The sequence below is a fragment of the Peromyscus californicus genome, unplaced genomic scaffold (assembly GCF_007827085.1).
Source record: "Peromyscus californicus insignis strain IS unplaced genomic scaffold, ASM782708v3 Scaffold_12__1_contigs__length_115047231, whole genome shotgun sequence".
Lineage (NCBI taxonomy): Eukaryota > Metazoa > Chordata > Mammalia > Rodentia > Cricetidae > Peromyscus > Peromyscus californicus.
In genome coordinates, this window is record NW_026294413.1 from 652621 (window position 1) to 675557 (window position 22937).

A 22937-nucleotide genomic window follows, 5' to 3' on the forward strand; every position below is an offset into this window, starting at 1 on the left:
TGTCTTCAGAAACATTAGCAAGGTCTTTATATAATGAAAGAAACTGAACATGAAAAAGACATTGTATAATTCCCTAACACTAAAAATTTCTACAGAATGCATTGTGCTAATGTTGAGATAGAAAGTCAGGGATAAATTTGATTCTTCAAACATAATAACATAAAAGAAACATTGGGAAATGGGAGGTACAGAAAAAAAATTTTCTCCTCTTCAGCTACCTAGCTTAAAATTATTTATTTATGTTCACCTTCATTTTACTCATTATTAGTGTGTGTGTGAGGGTCAGAAGACAACTAGTTGAAGGTAGTTTTCTCCTTCTACCATGTGGCCTGGGGGATTGAACTCAGGTTGTCAGCAAGCACTTTTACCTACAGGCCTATCTTGCCAGCCTTACATAGTTTTGTTTGTTTGTTTTGGTTTGGGTTTTTTTCGAGACAAGGTTTCTCTGTGTAGCTTTGGAGCCTGTCCTGGATCTCGCTCTGTAGCCCAGGCTGGCCTCTAACTCACAGAGATCTCCCTGGCTTTGCCTTCCAAGTGCTAGGATTAAAGGCGTGTGCCACCACCGCCTGGCCCATAGTTTTTCAATATCTCTAAGTTGCCAACCATTGTAGTTAAGCCTTATTTTTCATTGGCACTATTTATATAAGTATGCTAGAGATATCTTAATGGAATGTCACAACCTGGGACTTACACAGAAATGCATTTTCTCACAGTTGTAGCTGCTGAAAGGCTGATGCCATGATCTTGACCGGGGTAGTTACTCCTGAGCATCTTCCCATTGCTTCTCCCTGTGTTCTCACACAGTCTCCCTCTGTGATACTTTGTGTCTTAATCTCATCTTATAAAGACATCAGTCCTACTGTAATCAAGCCTTTCCTAAGGTTCTCACATATAAATGAGATATTTAAATGTTGTGTTTCCAAATGCAGTCACATCATGAATTATTGGGGGCTTGGTACTGTTGTGTGTGATTTGGGCGGTCACACAATAAAGTTTCCATTTGAGGTTCACCTCGTCACATAGAAGTAAAAAAATTTACATTTTCTATGGAATGTTACTGTTCATTAGGAACACTTGAAAAACATTGGGTCTCAGAGGTTAAGAGCACTAGCTATTGTGGATGCTCCAAGTTTGGTTCTCACCATGAATTCCAAGGAATTACTCCCAACAACTTTTTACTTGGGCTCCAAGGAATCCAACACCATCTTCCAGTTCTTGCTGACACTTCCACACATTTAGCACATAAACCCCCACCCCCCAACATACACACATAATAAAAAATAAAATGAGAATAAATTTAAGTTCTTTACCTTTGAATATATCTGGAAACCTCTCCCACTCACATCCCCCAAGTAAACACACAGAGGCTTATATTAATTACAACTGCTCAGTCATTAGCTCAGGTTAACTGCTGACTAGCTCTTACACTTAAATTAACCCATCATTCTTATCTATGTTTAGCCATGTGGCTTGGTACCTTTTCTCAGTTCTGCTTTGTCATCTTGCTTCCTCTGTGTCTGGGTGGCGACTCCTGACTCAATCTTCTTCTTCCCAGCATTCTACTAGTCTGCTTATCCCGCCTATACTTCCTACCTGACTACTGGCCAATCAGAGTTTAATCAACCAATCGGAGCAACACACATTCACAGCATACAGAATGACATTCCACAGCAGCTGCTGGGCTTGGTTTCACCTTTTTACATAGTCTGGAATTCCAGCCTGTGGATTGGTGCAGGGTGGATCCCTCATTATCAGTTAAAACTGGAAATGTCCATACAGACACAGTCAGAGGTGGTGCCCTCTTGTGATTTTTTAGTCCCATCAAACTGTCAATCATGATTGGCCATTACATCTTAAAAATCTGACTTCACATAATTATTATTTTGGCTTAAATGGTCAACTGTAAAGACATGTGGGCAACGATAAAATGACAGCTCTTTATTGTCCTGCACATTTGTCATCTTCTGGGCTCCTTCAGACTCCTGTTGCTTTCCAGCTGTCCCTTTCCTTGTCCTAAGGGAGCTCCTGTAAAATTTCTTATACATAAGGTCTGCTGAAGAGATTCTGCTGTGTGGAAACATTCTCTTTACCTTTGATTTTTAAGTGACATTTTCATTGGGCTTAAAATCTTATGACACTTTTTTATTTCAATTAAAGGCTGCTCCATTGTCATCTTGTTTGAATTGTTATAAACAAGAAAACTCCTGACTTTTTCATCTTTGTTCTTTTGTAAGGCAGTCCCCTCCAGGCACCCCAGGAAGTAATAAGAACAAAAAACCCAAACAGATTGCCTCTTCATCAGATGGTTTCAACTACTTAATTTTGTGTTGTGGCTCAGTTTCCTCTCTTGTCTTATCTTTGGATTCATACAGTTATTCAAATCTTTCTGCTGATACTTTTCATTAGTTTGGAATTTTTCAAGCTATTATTCTCCCTCTCTTCCTCCCTTCCTTCATCCTTCCTTCCTTCCTTCCTTCCTTGCAGTCATACTGAGATCCTAATTAAATATATCAACTTTCTTGAAGTTGTTGCCAAAGTTCCCTGAAGCTCTGGTAATTTTTAATTTTCTAAACTTTTTTCCTCTGGATTTCATTCTGAACAATTGCTTCTGCTGTGCCTTAGGGTTCATTATTTTTTTATTATTCAATTACCAACTAGTTTTAATCTCAATACATACATTTTTATTCAATGTATTGTAGATGTTTAAAAATTATTTATTTATGTGTGTGGATGTTTTGTCTCAAGTATGTGTGTGCACTACATACATGCCTGGTACATGTGGACACCAGAAGAGGACATAGGATCCTCTGGGACTGAACTTAAACTTGGTTGTAAGCCACCATGTGGGTGCTGAGATATAGCTTGTATCCTCTGGAAGAGCATCCCGTGCCCTTAACCACTGAGTCACCACTCCACCCCCAGACACATTGTAGATTTTATCCCTAGAATCTCCTTTAAGGGTAGTTGTTTGTTGTTTGTTCGTTTGAGGTTGTTGTTGTTTTACTAAATCTTAATCATTTAATTTTACCAATAAAGACTTGAGAGTTAAATGTTGGAGTGAAAACCTGCTAGTTCACAAAGGCAGAGAAAGCACCCAGCTGACCTTTCTCCTCTGCTGACATCCTAGAAGGCACTTTGTCCTACATTATCTCAAATAAGACTCCTCCAACTCATTGTCCATCCATTCTACTTCCTGTGCATCTCTCTCTCTCTCTCCTATTCCTCCTGACTCCCTCTTACCCTACATTTTTTCTTGTTGACCTGTCAACTGGTTGCTTGCTCGGCCTTTTGACCTTTATTTAATCTTCTCTATAGTATTCAAGCAGAATGCTCCTGTATTAAAGGTATGTGCTATGGCTGAGCCATACCACAACTAGAAACAGGTTTTTCCAGTAAATAATGCAATCTCTGGACTCACAGTGTAATCAAATATCCTGCAATAGCTAGTTGTCTTTCTAATAAATATATGCAGAACTTTTCAATATAAGTTATTGTAGCTTAAGTTTTCCTGCCTGGCCCACAGTCAGGACAAATCTCTCTCACCTGCTAGTCCCACAGCCGCTCAGACCCGACCAAGTAAACACAGAGACTTATATTGCTTACAAACTGTATGGCCGTGGCAGGCTTCTTGCTAACTGTTCTTACAGCTTAAATTAATCCATTTCCATTAATCTATACCTTGCCACGTGGCTTGTGGCTTACCAGCATCTTCACATGCTGTTTGTCATCATGGCGGCTGGCAGTGTCTCTCTCACTCAGTCTTCCACTTCCCAGCTTTATTCTCCTCCTTGTCCCGCCTACACTTCCTGCCTAGTCAATGGCCAATCAGTGTTTTATTTATTGACTAATCAGCAACACATTTGCCATACAGAACATCCCACAGCAAGTTATAGTTATAACTCTTTGTGCACTTAGCTTAACATTCTAAATTTAACAACTTAATTGGTTCTAAGTAATTTTAAATTAACTAATTTTTCTGTGTTATTGATCATATCTATGTTTCTTTCCATGAATAGTTGTTTTTATTTTGTTGCTGATTTTTTATATGATTCTAAATATGTTGACCTCATCTTTTTGTGTACTGAATGCATCTTATGCTTGAACTTATTCTGAGACTGGTTGAGTCACTTAGATACAGTACATATGTGTGCTCATATGTGTGAGTATACATGTATATACAAATGAGTGTGTATAAGTGTACACATGCAGGTATGGAAGTCAGAGGACAATCTTAGGTGTTGTTCTCAGGTAATGTCTACCTTTGTTTTATTTAGATATGGTCTCTTGGTCTTTATTAATCCTCCTTGCCAAGTAGGCCAGCAAGGCCAGCTAGCAGACCAGCAAGCCTTGGTATCCACCTGTCTCCACCTGCACAGTGCAGGGATTACAAATACTGCCTGCTATATCCCCTTTCACTCCTTTATTTATTTTTAAACATGGATTCAGGGAATCACTTTCAGTCCTGATGCATTCATTTGGAGTATTTTACTAAGTTGCCCTGCTATTCTCAGCAATTTATACTCTTTAGATCTTGTTTTCAAGTTTTGTAACTTGAGACAGAATCAGGGCTGAAGCTTTTTTTTCCTCATAAAACTGAGGAAAGACAAGTATTTGTTCTTTGCTTAGAGCCCTGTGAATTGTGATAATTTTCAGTGTGGCCATGGTTCTCAGTCCTGTGCATCTATGTCACCAATACTTTTCATGCATTTGGATAGCTTCTTTTCCAACCTTATGTTCCTCCAATCATTTACCAGTCTTCAGCTGAGTGTTTGAGGGGATGCTCTGTGTCTTGGAAGTTTTCTCCTCTCTAGTACTCTGTGAGCTCCTCCAGTCTCCACAGATGCTCATCTTCAACTGCTCACCTTAAAAGGGGAGCCAAGCCCTTTATGGGTGTGCTTCTATCCAGCATGTCCTGGAATCTTCAAAAATGTTACATTCTGGAGAGAGGGCTCCCCTGCACTGCTTCTCCATTTCTTCAAGACCACTGACTTTCATTCCTAATGATCAGTGTGTTGTATCAGTCAACCTGTTGACTTTATATGTTTGTTGTGGGATAGCACTGCTGTTCTTTACCCTTTACCCCATCCTGTCCTCTGCCTATTCTCCTTTCTTACCTCTTCCTCTTTCACTTCCTCCTCCTCTTCTTCTTTCTACCTCCCTCCCTCCCCCCTGCCATCTCAATCCCTCCTCCCCTTTCTCTTCCTTCCTCCTGCCTGCATACTTTTATTATACATGGTATTGAATTTCATGGGCAAATTTTCATACACATACATAATATACTCTAAGCACATCCCCACATTTCTGTCCCAACTCCTCTGCTCTCCCTTTTCTCATCTCTTGCTTCACTTAGTCTCTTTGTTCCTCTAGAAAGTTTGTCTTATACTTTTATGTCATACACACATCCATTATTTAATATATCTCCATAAAAGCTAGGATACCTGATGACTTTCCTAATACAGCACCCTATAATTATAATGTAGAAAAAGGGTTGGTACCAATGTTTTTGAGGCACTGTTGAATACTTCATCCAAATTTTTACCTGAAAAGGACAATACAAGCACACATACTAAAGGGTATACCTAGAATTTTAAAATAGCAGGTAAATAGCAACTACAATGTCTTATGTTCTATTTATTTTTCATGATAGAATCATCAGGAAATTCAAGTAAAAATGTCTAGTTATTTGCTTAACCATCTGGGAGATATTTATACTCTTAATTAACCATAACATAGTTCTTAATACTTATGCTAGAATGAGCCAATATAAATGTTTCCTACAATAATCTTGAGTCTTTTAGGATGTGGTGTTGTTGATACACTAACAAGGATTCTTAGGGTGAATGCATCAGGACTGAAGGTTCCATGTCACATAAGGTTTCCATTAGATGATTTGTTATACTTTTCTCTTGTTATCCTGATTTTTGTTGTAGGGGTGCTGGCCTTGTCCTTTAAGATAGGAAAGAAAAGCTATTGCACCCTTCCATCTCTGTACTATGAATTGAACATAAAATAATCACCAGCAAATAGCTTTAAATTAATGTGTGCAATGAAACACTATAAATCCCTTGATATCTGTATATGCTACTCACAATTGCCTATCAGGATGATTTGAACAGGATAGATGCTCAGGGAATACTTAATGAATCAAGTATACTTTTGGTCCATTTTAAAAAATATCTATACAAACCCTAGCTAGCTCTCTGGGTAAAATATATTATTTTTAGCATCTTACTTAGGCATCTGAATAGAAAAGCCTATTTGATATAAAGATAAATGTGAAGATAGAAACAGTTACCCAGAAATATTGTGTTAATATAATCTCTTTTAGTAAAATATAGGATGATAATATTATTTGGACATAAGAACATTGTAGTGGGTGGATATTCTTGAGGAAGTCATTAGAGAAGGCAGAGAGCATGAATGCCACTTTAGGTGTATAAGAAAATTTTGTGTGCAAGCAGGAAGATGTGAGTTCAGTACCCCAGCACCTATATCAAAAGCTAGGTGGTGTGGTGATATTTTGTTGTACCCTAATAAAATTTGCCTGGAGATCAAAGAACAGAATAAGTCACTAGATTAGACATAGAGACCAGGCAGTGGTGGCACACACCTTTAATCCTAGCACTCTGAATGCAGAGATCTGTCTGGATCTCTTCAAGTTCAAAACCACTCTCAATTACATGAGATTGACTCAGTCTAGGAGAGAAAGAGAGCCAGGCAGTGCTGGCACACACCTTTAATCCAAGTACTTGGGAATCACATGCCTTTAATCCCAGCACTTGAGATCTCATGCCTCTGCTACCAGTATTTGGGAAGCACACATGCCTTTAATCCCAGCACTTGGAAGAAAGTAATATGGCTGGACGGAGAAAGGTATATAAGGCATGAGGAGATAGGAACTAAAACTCTTTTCAGCAGAAGCCCTTTTTTGGCTGAAGCCTTTTCAGCAGAAACTCTTTTTGGCTGGTCTTTTTGGTTGAAGCCCTTTTGGGCTGGACCTCTTTCAGCAGAGGACTCAGAGACATTCAGTCAGAGGATTTGTGGAGTTGGCGAGGTGAGAAGTAGTTGTGACTCGTTCCTTTGTCTCTCTGATCTTTCAGCATTTACCCCAATATCTGGCTCCTGTTATTTATTAAAAGACCTATTAGATTTCATGTTACAAGGTGGGGTGAGGCAAACCCCAGTCACCGAGTGAGGGTGGTCACGGGATTATCATTTGGGGTTTGCTAGCCACAAGTCTAGCAAAATATATGAAACTCCAGGCTCAGTGAGAGACTCTGATTTAAAGGAAGAAGGTGAAGAGTGACAGAGCTGAACACCTGCTTTTAATCTTTCACCTCAGCAAGCAAGGGAACTCATACCTGCACACACATTTGCATACCTACCTGCACATACTTGCACACACACCTGCATACATACTTTCATATACACACCAAGACATTAGGAAATCCTGCTCAACACCTGTTCCATATTTCCAAGAGACAACCCAAATTACTTCAAGGAGAGAGCTGTCCAAATATCTAGTACCTGATAGCTCGAAAGGGAAATAAATCTTTATATCTCTGCTAGAAAAACCATTTTCCAGCACTATTTCCTACCAAGATTCTATAATTGCAATATTCTAACATTCTAGAGACATATTAAAACTCTTACAGGCCTTAGCATCCTCTAGCTTAGACCACGTAATGGCCATAATGTGAGATTTTTTTTTTTTACATCTTACTTCACCCTTATAAACATGCAATAAAAAATGTGTTAAAGTATTTTGTGCTTTGACCCAGTGATTTATTTCTTGTGAATTACAGTTGCAAATTTGAAGGCATTAAATTATAAATATTGATTATCTAAGTGAAAATATCCAGCATTCTTGTGGCATAGTTAAGTAAATGATAACTTATTCCTCAGTGACAACACTGGAAAACCAGGTGATCCCATGAAGATGAGTGCATTTCAAGGGTGCTTTCCAGGTGTTGCACTGTGCCAGGAATTCCCAGTTTTTGAGTGATTCTATTAATGTCTTTCTTACACACTGGAGTACACAAGCAGAGAAGAGCAGAGCAGTGATACACTCTGCCTTTTTTAATGTGCTGATGCTTCACTCAGATGAACTGCAACAGTCACAGACAGGAGCATAATCATAGTCTTTGTTCATCAGGTTTAAACTTAAAATGCTAGAGAAATGTCACACAACTGCTTACCTCATCAGTTTAATAAAAATGTGAGCACCTGTACAACTGTTTGTTTCACACTAATGACATTTCCATTGTTTTGTATGTCAGGACATAATATATATTTAGGGTAAGCATTTGTTATCATAAAAATTTATGTCAATTATCTTAACATTTTCGAACCTTTGGCTAAGTGCATGATAGATTTGAGTAGAAAGCTTATTTTTTTATTTTTATTTTAAAACTATAATCCCTAGATGAGGAATTTAATCTGAGCTAAATATTTAACATTGCTAATTTTGTTTCTATTTTCAATCCACATTATATCTGTGTATTTCCCCCCTAAATTATCCAAATGTTAGTTAAAATACATGCTATAATATATACATCTGCTTCACTAGGAATACATAAATTTTAAAACATGGTGAAGTATTCATTGGAAACAATCAATTGAGAGTTAGTGTCCCTAGGACAGCCCCTCAGAATCACAGGATGTGTCTGTCCAACTGCTTTAAGTTACTTAAAGACCTGATGTAACATGTACCTGTCTGGAAATATCAATATAAATCTGTACATTAAATGATGAATAAATTCCAATTTACTTTTCATTTTTGGAGATGACAAAAAATGCAAAGGGCTTGCCATTGTGGCTTTGTACACTCCTAGATATCTTGCACACCATTACTTCATAGTGATATGCCTTTATATGGCTGCCTGATGGGTCCTGTCCCTGCTGGAAACTGTGAAAGGTTTTCTTGATCTCTCTTTAACAATTGTTCCTCTTTTTGTGACATGAAGAATCATGTAGGTGAGTGGTCCATGGAATGCTAGACTAAGACTTGTTGCAGTTATAGTGAAGGTCCTTATTTTCATTTTCATAGTCTAGGAACTCAGACTCTCTTTGCTTTACCAGACATGACTGATGTGGCTGTTTTTGTCATCTTTCCTTGCCTTGCTATCATCATTAATGGTGTATTTTGGCCTTAGAGGGAATGTTGTGTTTTAGTTTGGTTTGTGAGTGGGTGAAAGATGGACATTACATTAAACTTTAAGCAACCATATCAGCTATGGATAATTTTATAAGTAATGAAAGGAACAAGGTCATAAGGAACATTCTGTGCACCTTCCACTGTACAAAATCAGCCAACAAATGCTACCTTTAAAGATTTGGACCATTTAGCAACCAACAGTAGTATTTATATTTTTGGGTATATATGATTGTAATTTTAGTTGCAAATGTGTATGAAATATTATTTTTACTTGTATTCATCAGCCATTTATAGATGTTACTACAATTTCTATATTTCCATTATAAAATTGGCATGCCTTCATTATACAAAATTTAGCAAAAGTAAGAATGTTGATAAATACCCTCAAAATTCAGTATATTTAATATTTTGGTATGTTTCCTTTCCTATAATTTTTTCCCTAGGGGGTGCTAAGTTTTATTTTGCCATGTTCCTTTTTAAGCATTTATATTAGTGTGTATCTCGAATTTAGAGATCTGGAAAGCATAACTACATGAACAATGGGTGAGGACCCATCTAAAAATTTGCTAGCCATTGTCATTGTGGATTTTCATGCTGTTCAAATTTTGACTCCTGTTAGCCATCTATGAAATTATTGGATGTTTTACTAGCCCCTTGTAAGTATTTAATCAATAAACACTCACTTTAGATCCCATGAACAATGTCACACACTTCAACTTTCTTTATGTCACATATAGTCAACTTGGTGAGGTAGATACTACCATACAATTTTATCAATAAATGTGGAATTATGACTATGAATGATAAGACAAATTATCAGCATCTGTTTTAAGCACTGTTTGATACATAGATGTGGCTTGAACTGTTTTTGCATATTTTAATGTATTTTAAATGTTCAAAAGTGGGTAATTTCTATTTAAAAATATTTCCATTTAAAATTTTTAATTAAGAAGTTTTTAAAATTTCTATTTACAAATGTTTAAAAAATAATGATAAAGAACTTGAGAGATGTCTTTATTGGTTCAGTGCTTGCTGAAAAAGCCTGAGAAATCCTGTGCTGGTGAGGTATAGGGAGGAAAGGGTGTGCAGTGGAGAAGCACCCTGAGGAGGCAGGCAGCTCAGTGGGTGGACCATGCGAACAAAGCTGATGGGGTCGGCTGACGCTGTTCACATTACAGTCAAGTCAAGGTTAGAAATTCTTTTTGGCTGGAATGGAAAATGGTCCAATTACAGCAAACCTGGTGAGGGATTACAACTCTGGTGAGGAATTCGGGGGCGGGGCAGAAACTGGGAACTTGGGAACTTGTCCAACTACAAAGTGGGATGCGTAGACACTTCCAAGGACGTTGATACCCTCACAACTCTATTCTGGCTTTGCCTTTCACATTCACCTGTGAATGTATAGGATTGAGACACAGCTGGTGATGATCATAAAAATGGTATCACTTTTGTTTTCTTTCTTGTTTTTTTTTTATTAAGCAGTTTGACTTACACTAGGATTTGTAAGGCAATTTAATTTAATTGTTCCATTTGTAGAGGGCACATAGCCTAGCTATTAATAGAGCAGACTGAGTGTTCATACTCAACCTCCAGCCTTGTAAATTCTGTGCCTTTTGTAAAATTACTTAATTGTTCTCTTTCTTAATTTCCTCATTTTTGAATTGATTTCCTTCACTCACAGTGAAGATTCAATGAATCAGAGTTTTCTTAGAACAATGCCTGACACCTGAGGACACATGCAATTATCAGTTTTAAAAAATAAAAATATCAAGAATTGTGAAACCGGGTAAATTTAAATTAGATTGCCTTTTATTATTATAAGAACTCTAGACAATATAATTTTGCATTTTATTGTTATTCCCATAATAGAGATGAGTTATGGTTCATAAGAGCTTACTGTGTGAGTGCCAGGGAGACTGTGTGCAAGAATATAGGCTCTTCTTACCTTGACTGATCTAATTAACTAAATCCTGGAAGAACTAACGACTAGGATGTGGGGTTATTTTAAAACAAGTGATGACAGAACACACAGGTTTTTACAGAATAGTTGCCAGTCCATAAAATTCTTTTCATGTTTTCACAGAAGTTAAGAAATTCTTCCCTATTTTTAGTTGTGTTTTTGTTTGCTTGCTCCCTTGTTTGTTTGTTTTTGAGACAGCGTCTCACTATGGCTATTCTGGAACTCACTGTGTAGACCAAGCTGGCCTTGAACTCACAAAGATCCACCTGCCTCTGCTTCCTGAATGCTGGGATTACAGGCATGCATCACCACACCTGGTTTACTTATGCTCTTTTTCATGTTACCAATTTGAAAAGAAGAGTATAAAAAATGCAGCTCACTCTAGAAACAGGTCTGCAGTGGACAGAGGGTGTGTTGAAAAAAATGAATGTATAGTTGTATTTTTTTTTAACTAATGCACATTTCAGAATTGTGGGATTTGGGGAGGAGTTGGGGAAGGTGAAACCATGATTAGAATATATTGCATAAAAAATGTATTAAAAAACTAATACTCAAGCAATGTTTATCTTAATTTTCAACATGACTGGATTGACTTATTTAGAAACCTGGTGTGGAGGGCATGTCTCTGGTTGTATCTGTGAGTGGATTTCCAGAAAGAATTAACTGCAATGGAAGACATACTTTGGGTATAGGCAATATCATCCCATGGGTTGGAGTTCTGACAGAATGAAATGATGAGAGAGAGAGAGAGAGAGAGAGAGAGAGAGAGAGAGAGAGAGAGAGAGAGAGAGAGAGAATTATGTAATTTAGAAATTATTTGCTATGGAAGAGGGTATATACACAATATTGCCTTAATAATCACTTAGAGATCTCTTTTTACAATCTTAGCCTTTTAAACACACCTGTCTCCTGACATGCTTGTCACACTGATGTTATGATACTTCAAAGTTGGCTCACTTTCCAGAATGTTATTTATGTCCAATTAGTTTTCCTATCTATGAAGCCAAAGTGCTCAGTTCAGCAGTATTCATAGAAACAGTCATCTGGATTTGTTTTTTCATTTCTTAAAAGCTAATCACCAAAAACTCAGAGTTTCTGTTTGTGGACAAATCTGCCTGTTTGGCCTGTGTGCTATTCTGTTTGTCTGTTGCCTGGTCTGTAGTTATTAAAGACCATGTGTTGGATTGTTCAGTAGCTCCTATAATTTGGACAAAAAATCAAATTTGAATATCCCATTCAGCTGTTGTGGAGAGAACCTCTTGCCATGGTGAGAATTATGATGTATCAGATAAATTCCCAAAATGAGGATGGCCTTTGCAAAGCCACATGCAAATATTTATTACTTTAGATACAGCTAGCTTCTGGGGAAGCACTGAATTATCTTTTCTCAGTCATTAAATGAGAAATCCACAATACATGGTTTCCCATTTTTGTTACAGTAAGTTCCCACCTCCCTCTGCTTCCATGCCTGAAGTGCAAGAATCAGATGCCATTGTCTGTCCTTTCCAGTTGTATAAATGAAAAGCTTGCTTATTTCATTTGTATCTTAATCAAGCTGTTGTCCTAGAGCTGACCTTAGGGAGACTAGTGTATTGTTTGGTTTTGGTGCTGAGTGCTGCATAGGCAAAACACTCACCACAGCTCTGAGTCCAGTCTACCCATCCTGTATCTTTTGATGCCAAACTTCACTCTGAGTTCAGAAGTGAAATGTTAGACTCTCATGTGTATCATATGAGATTAGGGGTACAAACTGGTGATTTTACTAAAGATGTATAATCACATTTTAAGACAATTTTTAAAATACAGTTTTCTCACATATAAGGGCTGTCAATTTAAGAAAAATGAAAACTCTATTTAAAATCTTTAATGAAGTTTCTGAGTCAAAACTCTTGAACTGTCACCCTGAATGACAGAATTAGTTTATTATAATTACAAGCTAGAGTCATAATTAAACTAGTGATTTAATTAGTTTGACAGTCTAATAAATAATGTAAACACACATATTAGTTTCATAAAATAGCCTGTTTTCTGAAGCTTGTTATGATACCTCCTTTAACTGTGGTGGTTCATGTGGTCTGAATACCATGACACAGATAAGTCTGAGAGATACAAATGTACAAACTCTACAAAAGGTCTTCTTCTGAAAAATAAACATATTTTTTTTTTAAAAAAAAGAGGGGAAAATCATCTCTCCATTTCAGCATTGTGAAGCTGATGACCCCTGTGTTTGCCTTTCAGATCCCCAGCTCAAGGGCATAGTGACCAGGTTATATTGCAGGCAAGGCTACTACTTGCAGATGCACCCCGATGGAGCTCTCGATGGAACCAAGGATGACAGCACCAATTCCAGTAAGTGACCAACTGAGTTTGCTACTCAAATGGCTTTGTGAAATACATTTGTATATGATTGGTTCTGTTGGTTTGTTTCTAGTTGCCTACTAGAATGCATGTATCATTTCACTGAGACCACATGTATGAAGGTACTAATGCAGAAAGAGGTACCTATGGTGTTAAACTGAGTGTGTTTTCTTTTGCTCACACAATGGTTATGTCCAGAACATTACTTTTCATCTCCTGATCATAACAGTTAGGCACACTAATGCACTGGTATAAAAGTTAATGTCCTCATAGAGAGGATATTCAGGCTATGTACATATAAATACGCTGCACAAAACATTTAATTACCTTATTCAATAGAGTCTGTGATTATTAATTTAAAATCTATGTATCTTTTGTGATATTGATATTTCTCTTCCATTTGCCATTTTTTTATATTGAACTTGTTTACATTTTTCATGGGGTTTGTCCAAAACCCTCCCTTTTTGTTTTTTGACTGTTTTCTCTTTCATTTATACTCTGACCTCTGATTTCCTCTAATTTCACATGAATTCTAACACACACACACACACACACACACACACACACACACACACACACACACACTTCATTTACTGCTGGGCTCAGTAAAATGCAAAAACTGTACAGGACATACAACTCTTGAGTCATGAGCAAGGATGGTTGCCTATCCAGTTACCATTTCTGTTCATAAAATATTATTTTCCATTAAAAGAAAAAGACTTTATACATACAATAGAATCATCAGCTCTTCTTATTTTAGACTGACTCATCAAGTTCTCAGGCACAGACTCTTAGAACAATTAATGATGTGAAATAAGTTGTTTAACACATGATGTTTCTATATGAAATATTAGTATTTTTCTGTGTTTTTTAATCTGAAGTGAGCTGAAGTGTACAAATAGTGTGTTTATATTACTAGTTTGGAGGGAGTCTCTTCAATTCTTTCAAGTTATGTGTGTGTGTACATATATATACGTATACATTTATATAGGTATATGTGTGTGTATTTTCCTTTGTTAATCTTCCTTTTCTTGAAATAGTGAATCTTTTCTCTCTATTTTATCTTCCCTTTTACCTTAAAAATGTGCCCTAGAGTATTGCTCCTTAATTTATTTATGTCTTTCTTATTATTTGGGAAAAGAGAGAGAAAAATAATCCATCATGACAAAAATTTTCAAGGAAATATAAAGAAAAGCTGCAACGGAAGGAAAGAGCTGCCTCTTTGGACTGCTTTCTCCTTTCTTTGGCAAGGTGTGGGGGTGTGAGGTATACAGTATGTACATGTGTAGTTAGATCTGGTTGTCTGAAATATGTAAAAGTTGTCACATCACCCCAGAGGGTTTAGGATGGTAGTTCTTACGTGAACCACAGTCTAGACTCATTTGAGGAGCTCTTAGAAACTTTCCTTATGTTCTTAACCCAGTTCTAGGGATTCTGACTTGGTTGGTCTAGGGCTGAGTATGGTCATCTTATTTCATAAACACATCAATTTTCACATAAAGCAAGGGTTGAAATTCCCTGCTACCTGTAGACCTGAGTATTCCACAACAGAAACACAATCACAGTGACATCTTTATTTTTTATTCCCCTAGGCTTTGCCTCATTGTTTTGTAATTACATAAAATTCAAGAAGAGTGGAAAATAATTTATCTGTGTTTTTAGCTAGAACCACACATCATCTATGGTTAGCTCCACATTGTTAATTTGAAAATGATAATTGCTTGCATTTTTTCCTGCCAAAATCCCGAGGAAAGAAGGACAGTGCAATTTTATTATGGCTATTTAGGCTATATTTTAGAACTTTTTTTACTTCCCATATTATATTATTTATAATATTCATATTACTCTTGCCTTTGGGAATTATACTATCTAGTTGACATGATATATTCAGAAGCTACAATACTTTTTTAAAAAGCAGAATACAGAAATTAAAATAAATAGATTTGAAATCATTGGGTTAGATAGTTACATAGACAGACATAAGCTTATTTTCTTACCTTAAAATTATGCACAGAAGTTCAGGCTTATCCTACAGTGCCCATCCTTTCAAAGTTTAGAGAGATAATAAAAATACGAGTGACCGTAGCTTTCACACACAAAGAAGAGACACAGAGAATTGTCAGGACAAAGCTTAGTACCCAATGACACCACACCGTACTCAATATTAAATAACAAAAATGAAAAGGAGTAAACCCTTTTCCTTTTCTATATGCCATAACCCTCCAGAGTCCTGCAAAGGACAGTTCAATGTTACTTTGCATAATGAAAACAAAACTCAACTATTCCCAATTAGCCCCCAAATTAATCTCTGTGTAGTTATCAAGACCATGGCCTGCTGTTTTTCCTTTCATCATTAAATTGGTGCAGATATGTTATGACCTGGGGAACAGGTATTTGTAATTATTGCAAAAGAGGATGTAGTTTTCTCCATCCTGCATCGCATCCCCCTGAGAAGAAAAGCAGAACAACACTTGCTGCAGTTTTAGTTTGTAATTATGTACTGAGTAGCCCTAGAATGAAATCAAATTGTTCACCAATTTCAAGTGGCATGTATTCTGTAAAAGAGTTGAAGGCCTAAAGTTAAGACATTTTACTTACACATTTATGTCAAGAGCTGAGTACTTCCCATGTTGATTCCCATTGCTCAGAAATAAATTCAAGTTAAGGAGTTGAATGAGAGCAGATAATTAATTAATAGCTTTCTTGTTAATACCACTTGTACTAAAAGTATTGCTGGAGACCCACTAAACAGTCTATATATAGCAGAGATGTTATGGTTGACAATATTCAAGATGATGTTGAAAAGTACACTTTGTGAAAATATACTACATTAGAAGTGAAGAAAAATAGAAACTTAAATGTTTTTTAACATACTAGATATATAAAAATGAACATGGTCCACTTTTAGTTTTATATATAACTTTACAAAACATCAATAAATAAAATTATTTCTTGAAAATTTGCATGCCATTTTATTTTATTAGTACCTTCTAAGTTTATCCCATGAGCAGCTGCACATCTTTTCTTTTTTTCTTTTTTCTTTTTCTGGCATATGATGTTGCTCCTGCCAAAGCAATTTAGTTTGGGAATTACTTCTGAACTTCTGGCCTACACTGCACTGCAATGCCCAGTCACAGAGTATAGAAAATGACAGTCAACTTTCAAGTTGCACTTTTTAAATTCTGCTTCCTGAGAATACCCATAGATGATTTTTTTTCTGGAATCTAGTAGGGTCAGAGACTTTGATAGTAGAAGCATGTTTACAGGCTTGATTCTGTTCTGTCTCCCAAACCCTTCAGAATGGTACAGGTGAGCTTGCTAAGGAGAAGCCAAAGCTGAGATGCTCATTTTTCTATATGGCAGTAGCTTCCTCACCATAAAGAGAAACAAAATTTCGTTAGTTGATACTTGGAAAAATAGAAATACATATGATGCTTCTTACCAGAAAGAGAAGGGGAAGTGCTATGGAAATGCTTTGTCTATTGCTTGGTGACAGATCACCTTTCTCTTCAACAGCACTGTTCAACCTCATCCCAGTGGGACTGCGTGTCGTTGCCATCCAGGGAGTGAAGACAGGGTTGTACATAGCCATGAATGGAGAAGGTTACCTCTACCCATCAGTAAGTGACATGCCAATGACATCAGCCCTCAGTGTGTTGTTAGTAAAATAGGAAAAGCAGTAATAGGGGCCAAAGATGTGTGTGCATGGACTCTGCCATGTTGACTTTGGAACTTGGTCATTATAGGGCTATTGCAGGAGCTACTTATAAATTATTCATCAGTGTTTGGTGATAGGAGCACTTCTGAAGGAACAATAATCTTCATCTTAAAATGTGTTTGCCATATTTTAAAAGATGACATAGTTCATAGAATCAAAAAATTTCTCTTAGTATGATCTTTTTATTTCTCTTTATAAATGCACTTGGTTTGGAGACTTTCAAAGAAGTGCCATTGGCACACATTTTCTCTTACTAATTTATTTTTACTCAGTTTAATAACTGAGTGTTTACCTGGGTCAATATGCTGTGTCAATCTTTTTTTACCTGGAGACTCAGTCAAGGTTATTAATATGCCTGTCACTTCACCAGCATAGTTTTTTTTTTTATTTAAAATGTTTAAATGTGTTTTCAACTTTGGAATATACAAAATATTCACTGTACTCATCATACATGTGGTGACCACTAGGACTTACTTTTATTTGATCAGTGTCTCCTCTTTACCCATCACTCTGTTGGAAAACAGTGGTGTGGTTTCTGTTTCAATGAGATTTTTTTCATTTCCAAATATGGTACATAATCACATTTACACTTGGAATCCAAAAGCTTGTGTTTCTAAAAAGGAAACAATATGAGTTTTGAAAGAGAAAGAAGCATAGTCACCCCTCAGTCTCTGTAGGCAGTGCTTCCAAGATCCTCTGTGGATACTACAATCTGGGGACACAAAATCATCTTTATGAAATGGTACAACATTTGTGTGTTGACTACATTTCCTCATGCATACCATATCTACATTTTTGATGATACTTATATGATATGAATAATAAGGAGATGGCTGCTTTATGTATTGCTTAGGGAATAATCACATGAAAAAGCTATATATATGTGTTCAGCACAGACACAAGTTTTTATAATGCTTTGATTGGTTAGTTTGAAGGTATAAATACTAAACCAGTGGCTAAAGAAGGAAAACTATATTTATTTTAATAGGAATTCCAATAATGAAAATATTTTAGTAGAAAAATATTTCTAATAATGAGGTGTGTATCTCACACAAATCTAAGCACAAGTTTCTAGTTTTTTGTCGATATTTACTAGAAATTGACAAGTTTTCCTAATGCATAGCCTTCACTGAATTTTTTTCATTAACTTAGTTTCCACCAGGTATGCTGTGCTTATGCACTATAATACAGCTAGAATCTCCTCCTATTGACGGCTAGAGAAATACATATTTGATTCCACTATTCCTTTAGCATAAATCAATAGATTAAAATGTAAATACCTTAAAATACATTCTCCTTTGAGTTTGCTTTCCATTTTCATATAAATTCTTAGAATGTTTGTTGTCATTCAGTCTTACCACCAAACAACTGTAATAATAAGTTATGATATTATCTTATGTTTATGTATCAATAATATATGACTTTGATTTTATGCATATATTATATATAATAAACACTCTTCTCAGCCTTCCAGGAAAAAAATCTATTTTTCTGGAAAATCTGGAACCTCTGTTAAAGGGAACTGTAATGTAGCACCAGAGTCCCTCTTATCTAATCTCACCCAAGGGTATTCCAAAGCACAGAACTGAGTATTATATTATGCAAATTGTGTACTGCTGCAGGAGATGAATATGCAGCATGCTGTGAGCAAGATCAAGACAGAATTCCTTACAGCTTGTCTAGGAAAACATATACAAAAAGAGATCATTTCTAGAGATGACTCATTTCAGATACAACTCAATTTTACTGATTTGACATTTGTCCTGTTATTTTTGTTTATTTTTCCCCAAGTAATGTCTTTGAATAATCTAAATATTGCTAGATGTACTGCCAACCACTGTAACTAGAGTTTTCCTGCCTTGCCCATAGTCAGGACAAATCTGTCACCCGCCAGTCCCACAGCCGCTCAGACCCAACCAAGTAAACACAGAGACTTATATTGCTTACAAACTGTATGGCTGTGGCAGGCTTCTTGCTAACTGTTCTTATAGCTTAAATTAATCCATTTCTATAAATCTATACCTTGCCACGTGGCTTATGGCTTACCGGCATCTTCACATGCTTCTTGTCGGGTGGCGGTTGGCAGTGTCTCCTCCCACCTTCCTGTTCTCTCTATTCTCCTCTCTGTTAGTCCCGCCTATACTTCCTGCCTGGCCACTGGCCAATCAGTGTTTTATTTATTGACCAATCAGAGCAATTTGACATACAGACCATCCCACAGCAAACCACAGCATCTAATTCGTCCTTTCTGTTGCAAATTTTACCACATGATTGTTCTCTCATCATAATATGCTATTATCAGACATTTATGTTTCTTTTATCTTTTTGCTACTATGGGTGATACATTTAATTATTGCTTATTTTGAGTCAGATTATAATTGTAATATATTCTCCTCTAAAGATAGATTATATCCTCTTGGACATGAGTTTTGGTCTAGAACAAATTCTAGTATGTTTAGAGCAATCTAGCAGTACAGTAACCATAAAAGCAAGGCAATTACCTCAAGTCCAACCACAAGCATCTTAAACATGGTTTCCTTGTTCAGGATTCAGAACTTATGAAGTTGTTGTGGGGAATAGTATTTGTACCTCTAAGTATTGAAGGATCTTGATATATTGTCTTCTTCAGGTTTTGTGGGTGGTTGGCTTCTGGACATCCCCTGTAATAGCTTGAGTCTCTGACTTACAGATTTTGGCTTCATTTCTTCCCATCTTTTGGTACCATGAACCCAGGCTATGTCCTAGCCGAAGCTCTCTCCCTAGCCCAGTTGTTGGGGGAGAGCCTAACATCATTTCCATCTTCTGAAAAACAGACTTTGAGAGAAACTCAATGCAATTTCAAGTCTTTGCTCATATTCCATAGTTAAAATACTCCACTGACTTTAACTAAATACAGTTTGAACTTTAAATATTTTAGTGGCAATAATGTTTTTCCATAATTACTAATTGTATAAGTCACCAAACACCTACTAAGAGAGTGACATAGAAATGATGTACAAATTATTTTACTTTATAATAAAACTTAAATTATAATAATTGTAGTAGTATTTGTTCACTGTGAAGTATTCCAATCATGAATTAATTTACCTTATCTTATTAACAACCTTTAATATAATAAGCATAACTAATGTATCACAATATAATATAAAAAAAATAGACACTGATATTCAAACTGCATAAAAGTTTGCTGTAAATCCCTGTAGTAGACACAAGCAACAAAAATCTGTGTGTAGTCTGATTCACTACTTTACACTTCTAGATAGTTTACTATGCTGTCTCCATTTTAGATATTTTTTATTATATGGCCTGGCATCTGTTACAACAAGAACCTAAAAATGCATGATGGTGCAACTAAAATCTTGGGAAGAAAAAAACTTCATTTTGAGACACTCAGTAAGAAATAATTTGAGGAGCTGACAAGGTTGCTCAGTGGTTAAGACTGACTGCTCTTCCAGGGGACCTAGGCTCAGTTATTATAACACACTTTATTTGGCTCATGATCACCTCTAACTCTAGCTCCCAGACAAAGGACCTTCTCTTCTGGCCTCAGAGGCGCGCACGCGCGCGCACACACACACACACACACACACACACACACACACACACACACACACACACGCATGCACGTGGCATGCATGCGTGCTACTGCACATGCACACACAAATAAATCTTATAAAAAGGAAATTTAACTTATTACCATTCAGTGTATTATATGAAACTTATTTTATCAAGGATCTATTTTTGTGGGGGGTGTAGGTAATAAAATAGGCCATTTCAAGTGAATTATGTTCCTTGACCTAACACCAGTGGTGGTCTCTAGGCATGTATTTCTCTATTTCAGGAAAACTCTTGCAATCCCTTGTTATCTAAAGATATTCAATGTGTTCAATAATGATAGTTCTACCTTGTGGGGATAAAAATGTTTCTTGACTAAGATATGAACATCCCCAGTCTTGGAGGCAGTTGTTGCCTGGGAAGCTTTTCTTCCACATGACAACAGCTATTTTTGTGATTATAATGATTATAGTATGTCACTTGCTATGTGTCTCAAGAGATTTAATGTCATATGAACGGTTTGCTTGGAGGTATAATACAAGCTCTCAGGTCAGAGAACAAAATCATCAAATATTTTATACAGGAATTAAACAGGTTAAAATACTGCTTAAGAAAAAAGTCTGTTTAAGCTTACTAAAAACTACCTATTGTACTAAGAGAAACAATTAGGTGTTTTGTTTTGCTTTACCAATCAACTTACTTTTGAAAGACTAAGCAATCTCCTGTGGGGTTGGAGAGACGGCTCAGCAGTTAAAAGCATTTACTGCTTTTGAAGAGGACCTGGGTTTTATTCCAAGGACCCACATGTAGCTCACAAGCATCTGTGCCTACAGTTCCAGGATTTCTGATGCCCTTTTCTGGGCCCTGTGGGCACTACATACATGTCCTTAAATAGTACAGCTGTATCATCCTGCTCTCTATCCAAGGCTCAGGGAACGTTGTGAAAGAAGTAATATCAAAAATGTCAGAGTGAGAGGATAGGGAGAAGTGAGATCTACAGCCCACCAACATTTCATTATGGATAGAGCAGGGGCTCATGGGACCCCATCCCTAACTGGGAATTATTGGTGGTTAGTGGCTGATGGAGGAGAGAGAATAATTTTATTCAGTAGTGTGTACACTGGTAATATACAGGCTCATACAGGCAACCCTAATGAAAATCAGTGGGTTTTTTCACACAAAAAAATATGAAAGTAGTAGGGGAAGACCACTTGGGAAGAAGTGGGTCTTCCAGAGTTGGGGGTGTGTAAAAGATGGTGATGTGGGTGAAAACAATCATAAAACATTACATACATTTATGAAATTGTCAAATAATAAATTTCATAATAGAAGCACGTGAAGATAGAACTGTTATGTGACAGATGGTGTTTCTTTTCCTTTTATTTATACTCATGTGACAAAGATTTAGAAATGAAATCAATAGCCTTATAATGGTAAAGGAAGAAAGTAGATAGAACCTTAATAAACCATCTTACTTATTAAGAAGGCTTTCCAGTATATTTTACTTAATTCATAGAATCCATTTTAGATAAGAAAGCAGAGAGACAGTGAATTTAAATTCATAACTTGAGTTTTCATAGAAACAATTCTGATGTGTAAAAGGGAAATCTCAGGTATTCACACAATGTTTCACAGATTTCAACCTGAATAAGACTTATGTAGAATGTCTCATATATATCCAGACCTCAAAATATTGACCCAGCAGATTTTGATACTCCAGTTCAGTAAGTTCACATTGCTTTAAGAATCACAAGTCTGAATATGTATCATGAGCCTTTCTAGAGCTAGTGCCCCCAAAACACACTGAAAACACAGGTCTCCATCACATCTAACCTACCATGACTCTAATATTCCATGCTTTGTTACTTGTCATTGATTTTGATGAAAATGGACAAATGGCTATGGACTGTAGATTTATGCCTTGGTCTAAGTCAGTGAAGTGAAGTGAAGAAGAGAAAGTGTCTATAAGTAGTGTTCATTTTCTTGTTAGCCAAATGAGTTGGCCTTAAAGAAGGCTACAGATATAGTTGTGATCATTCCACTCAATCTGAGGAGGGAACTTAACAAAGAATGTGACCCTCAGCTCTAAGATAACATGAGGAAAGACAAAGACATTACGTGGACTAGAGAAAAAGATGAGACAGAGAATTCAAATAATGATTAGTGGGTTTATGATCCTGCAAATGCTG

At 36.5% G+C, this 22937-nt stretch overlaps 1 protein-coding gene across 5 annotated transcripts in view; it reads left to right on the forward strand.

Moving 5' to 3' along the window:
- Fgf14 (fibroblast growth factor 14) overlaps positions 1–22937 on the forward strand; it is a 661678-nt gene that overhangs the window by 503153 nt on the left and 135588 nt on the right. For all 5 annotated transcript variants that reach the window (XM_052732362.1, XM_052732367.1, XM_052732366.1 and 2 more), the window contains 2 exons: positions 13356–13466; positions 16992–17095. In XM_052732362.1, coding sequence (XP_052588322.1) covers positions 13356–13466; positions 16992–17095 — 215 coding nt within the window. The remainder of the gene's footprint in view (positions 1–13355; positions 13467–16991; positions 17096–22937) is intronic.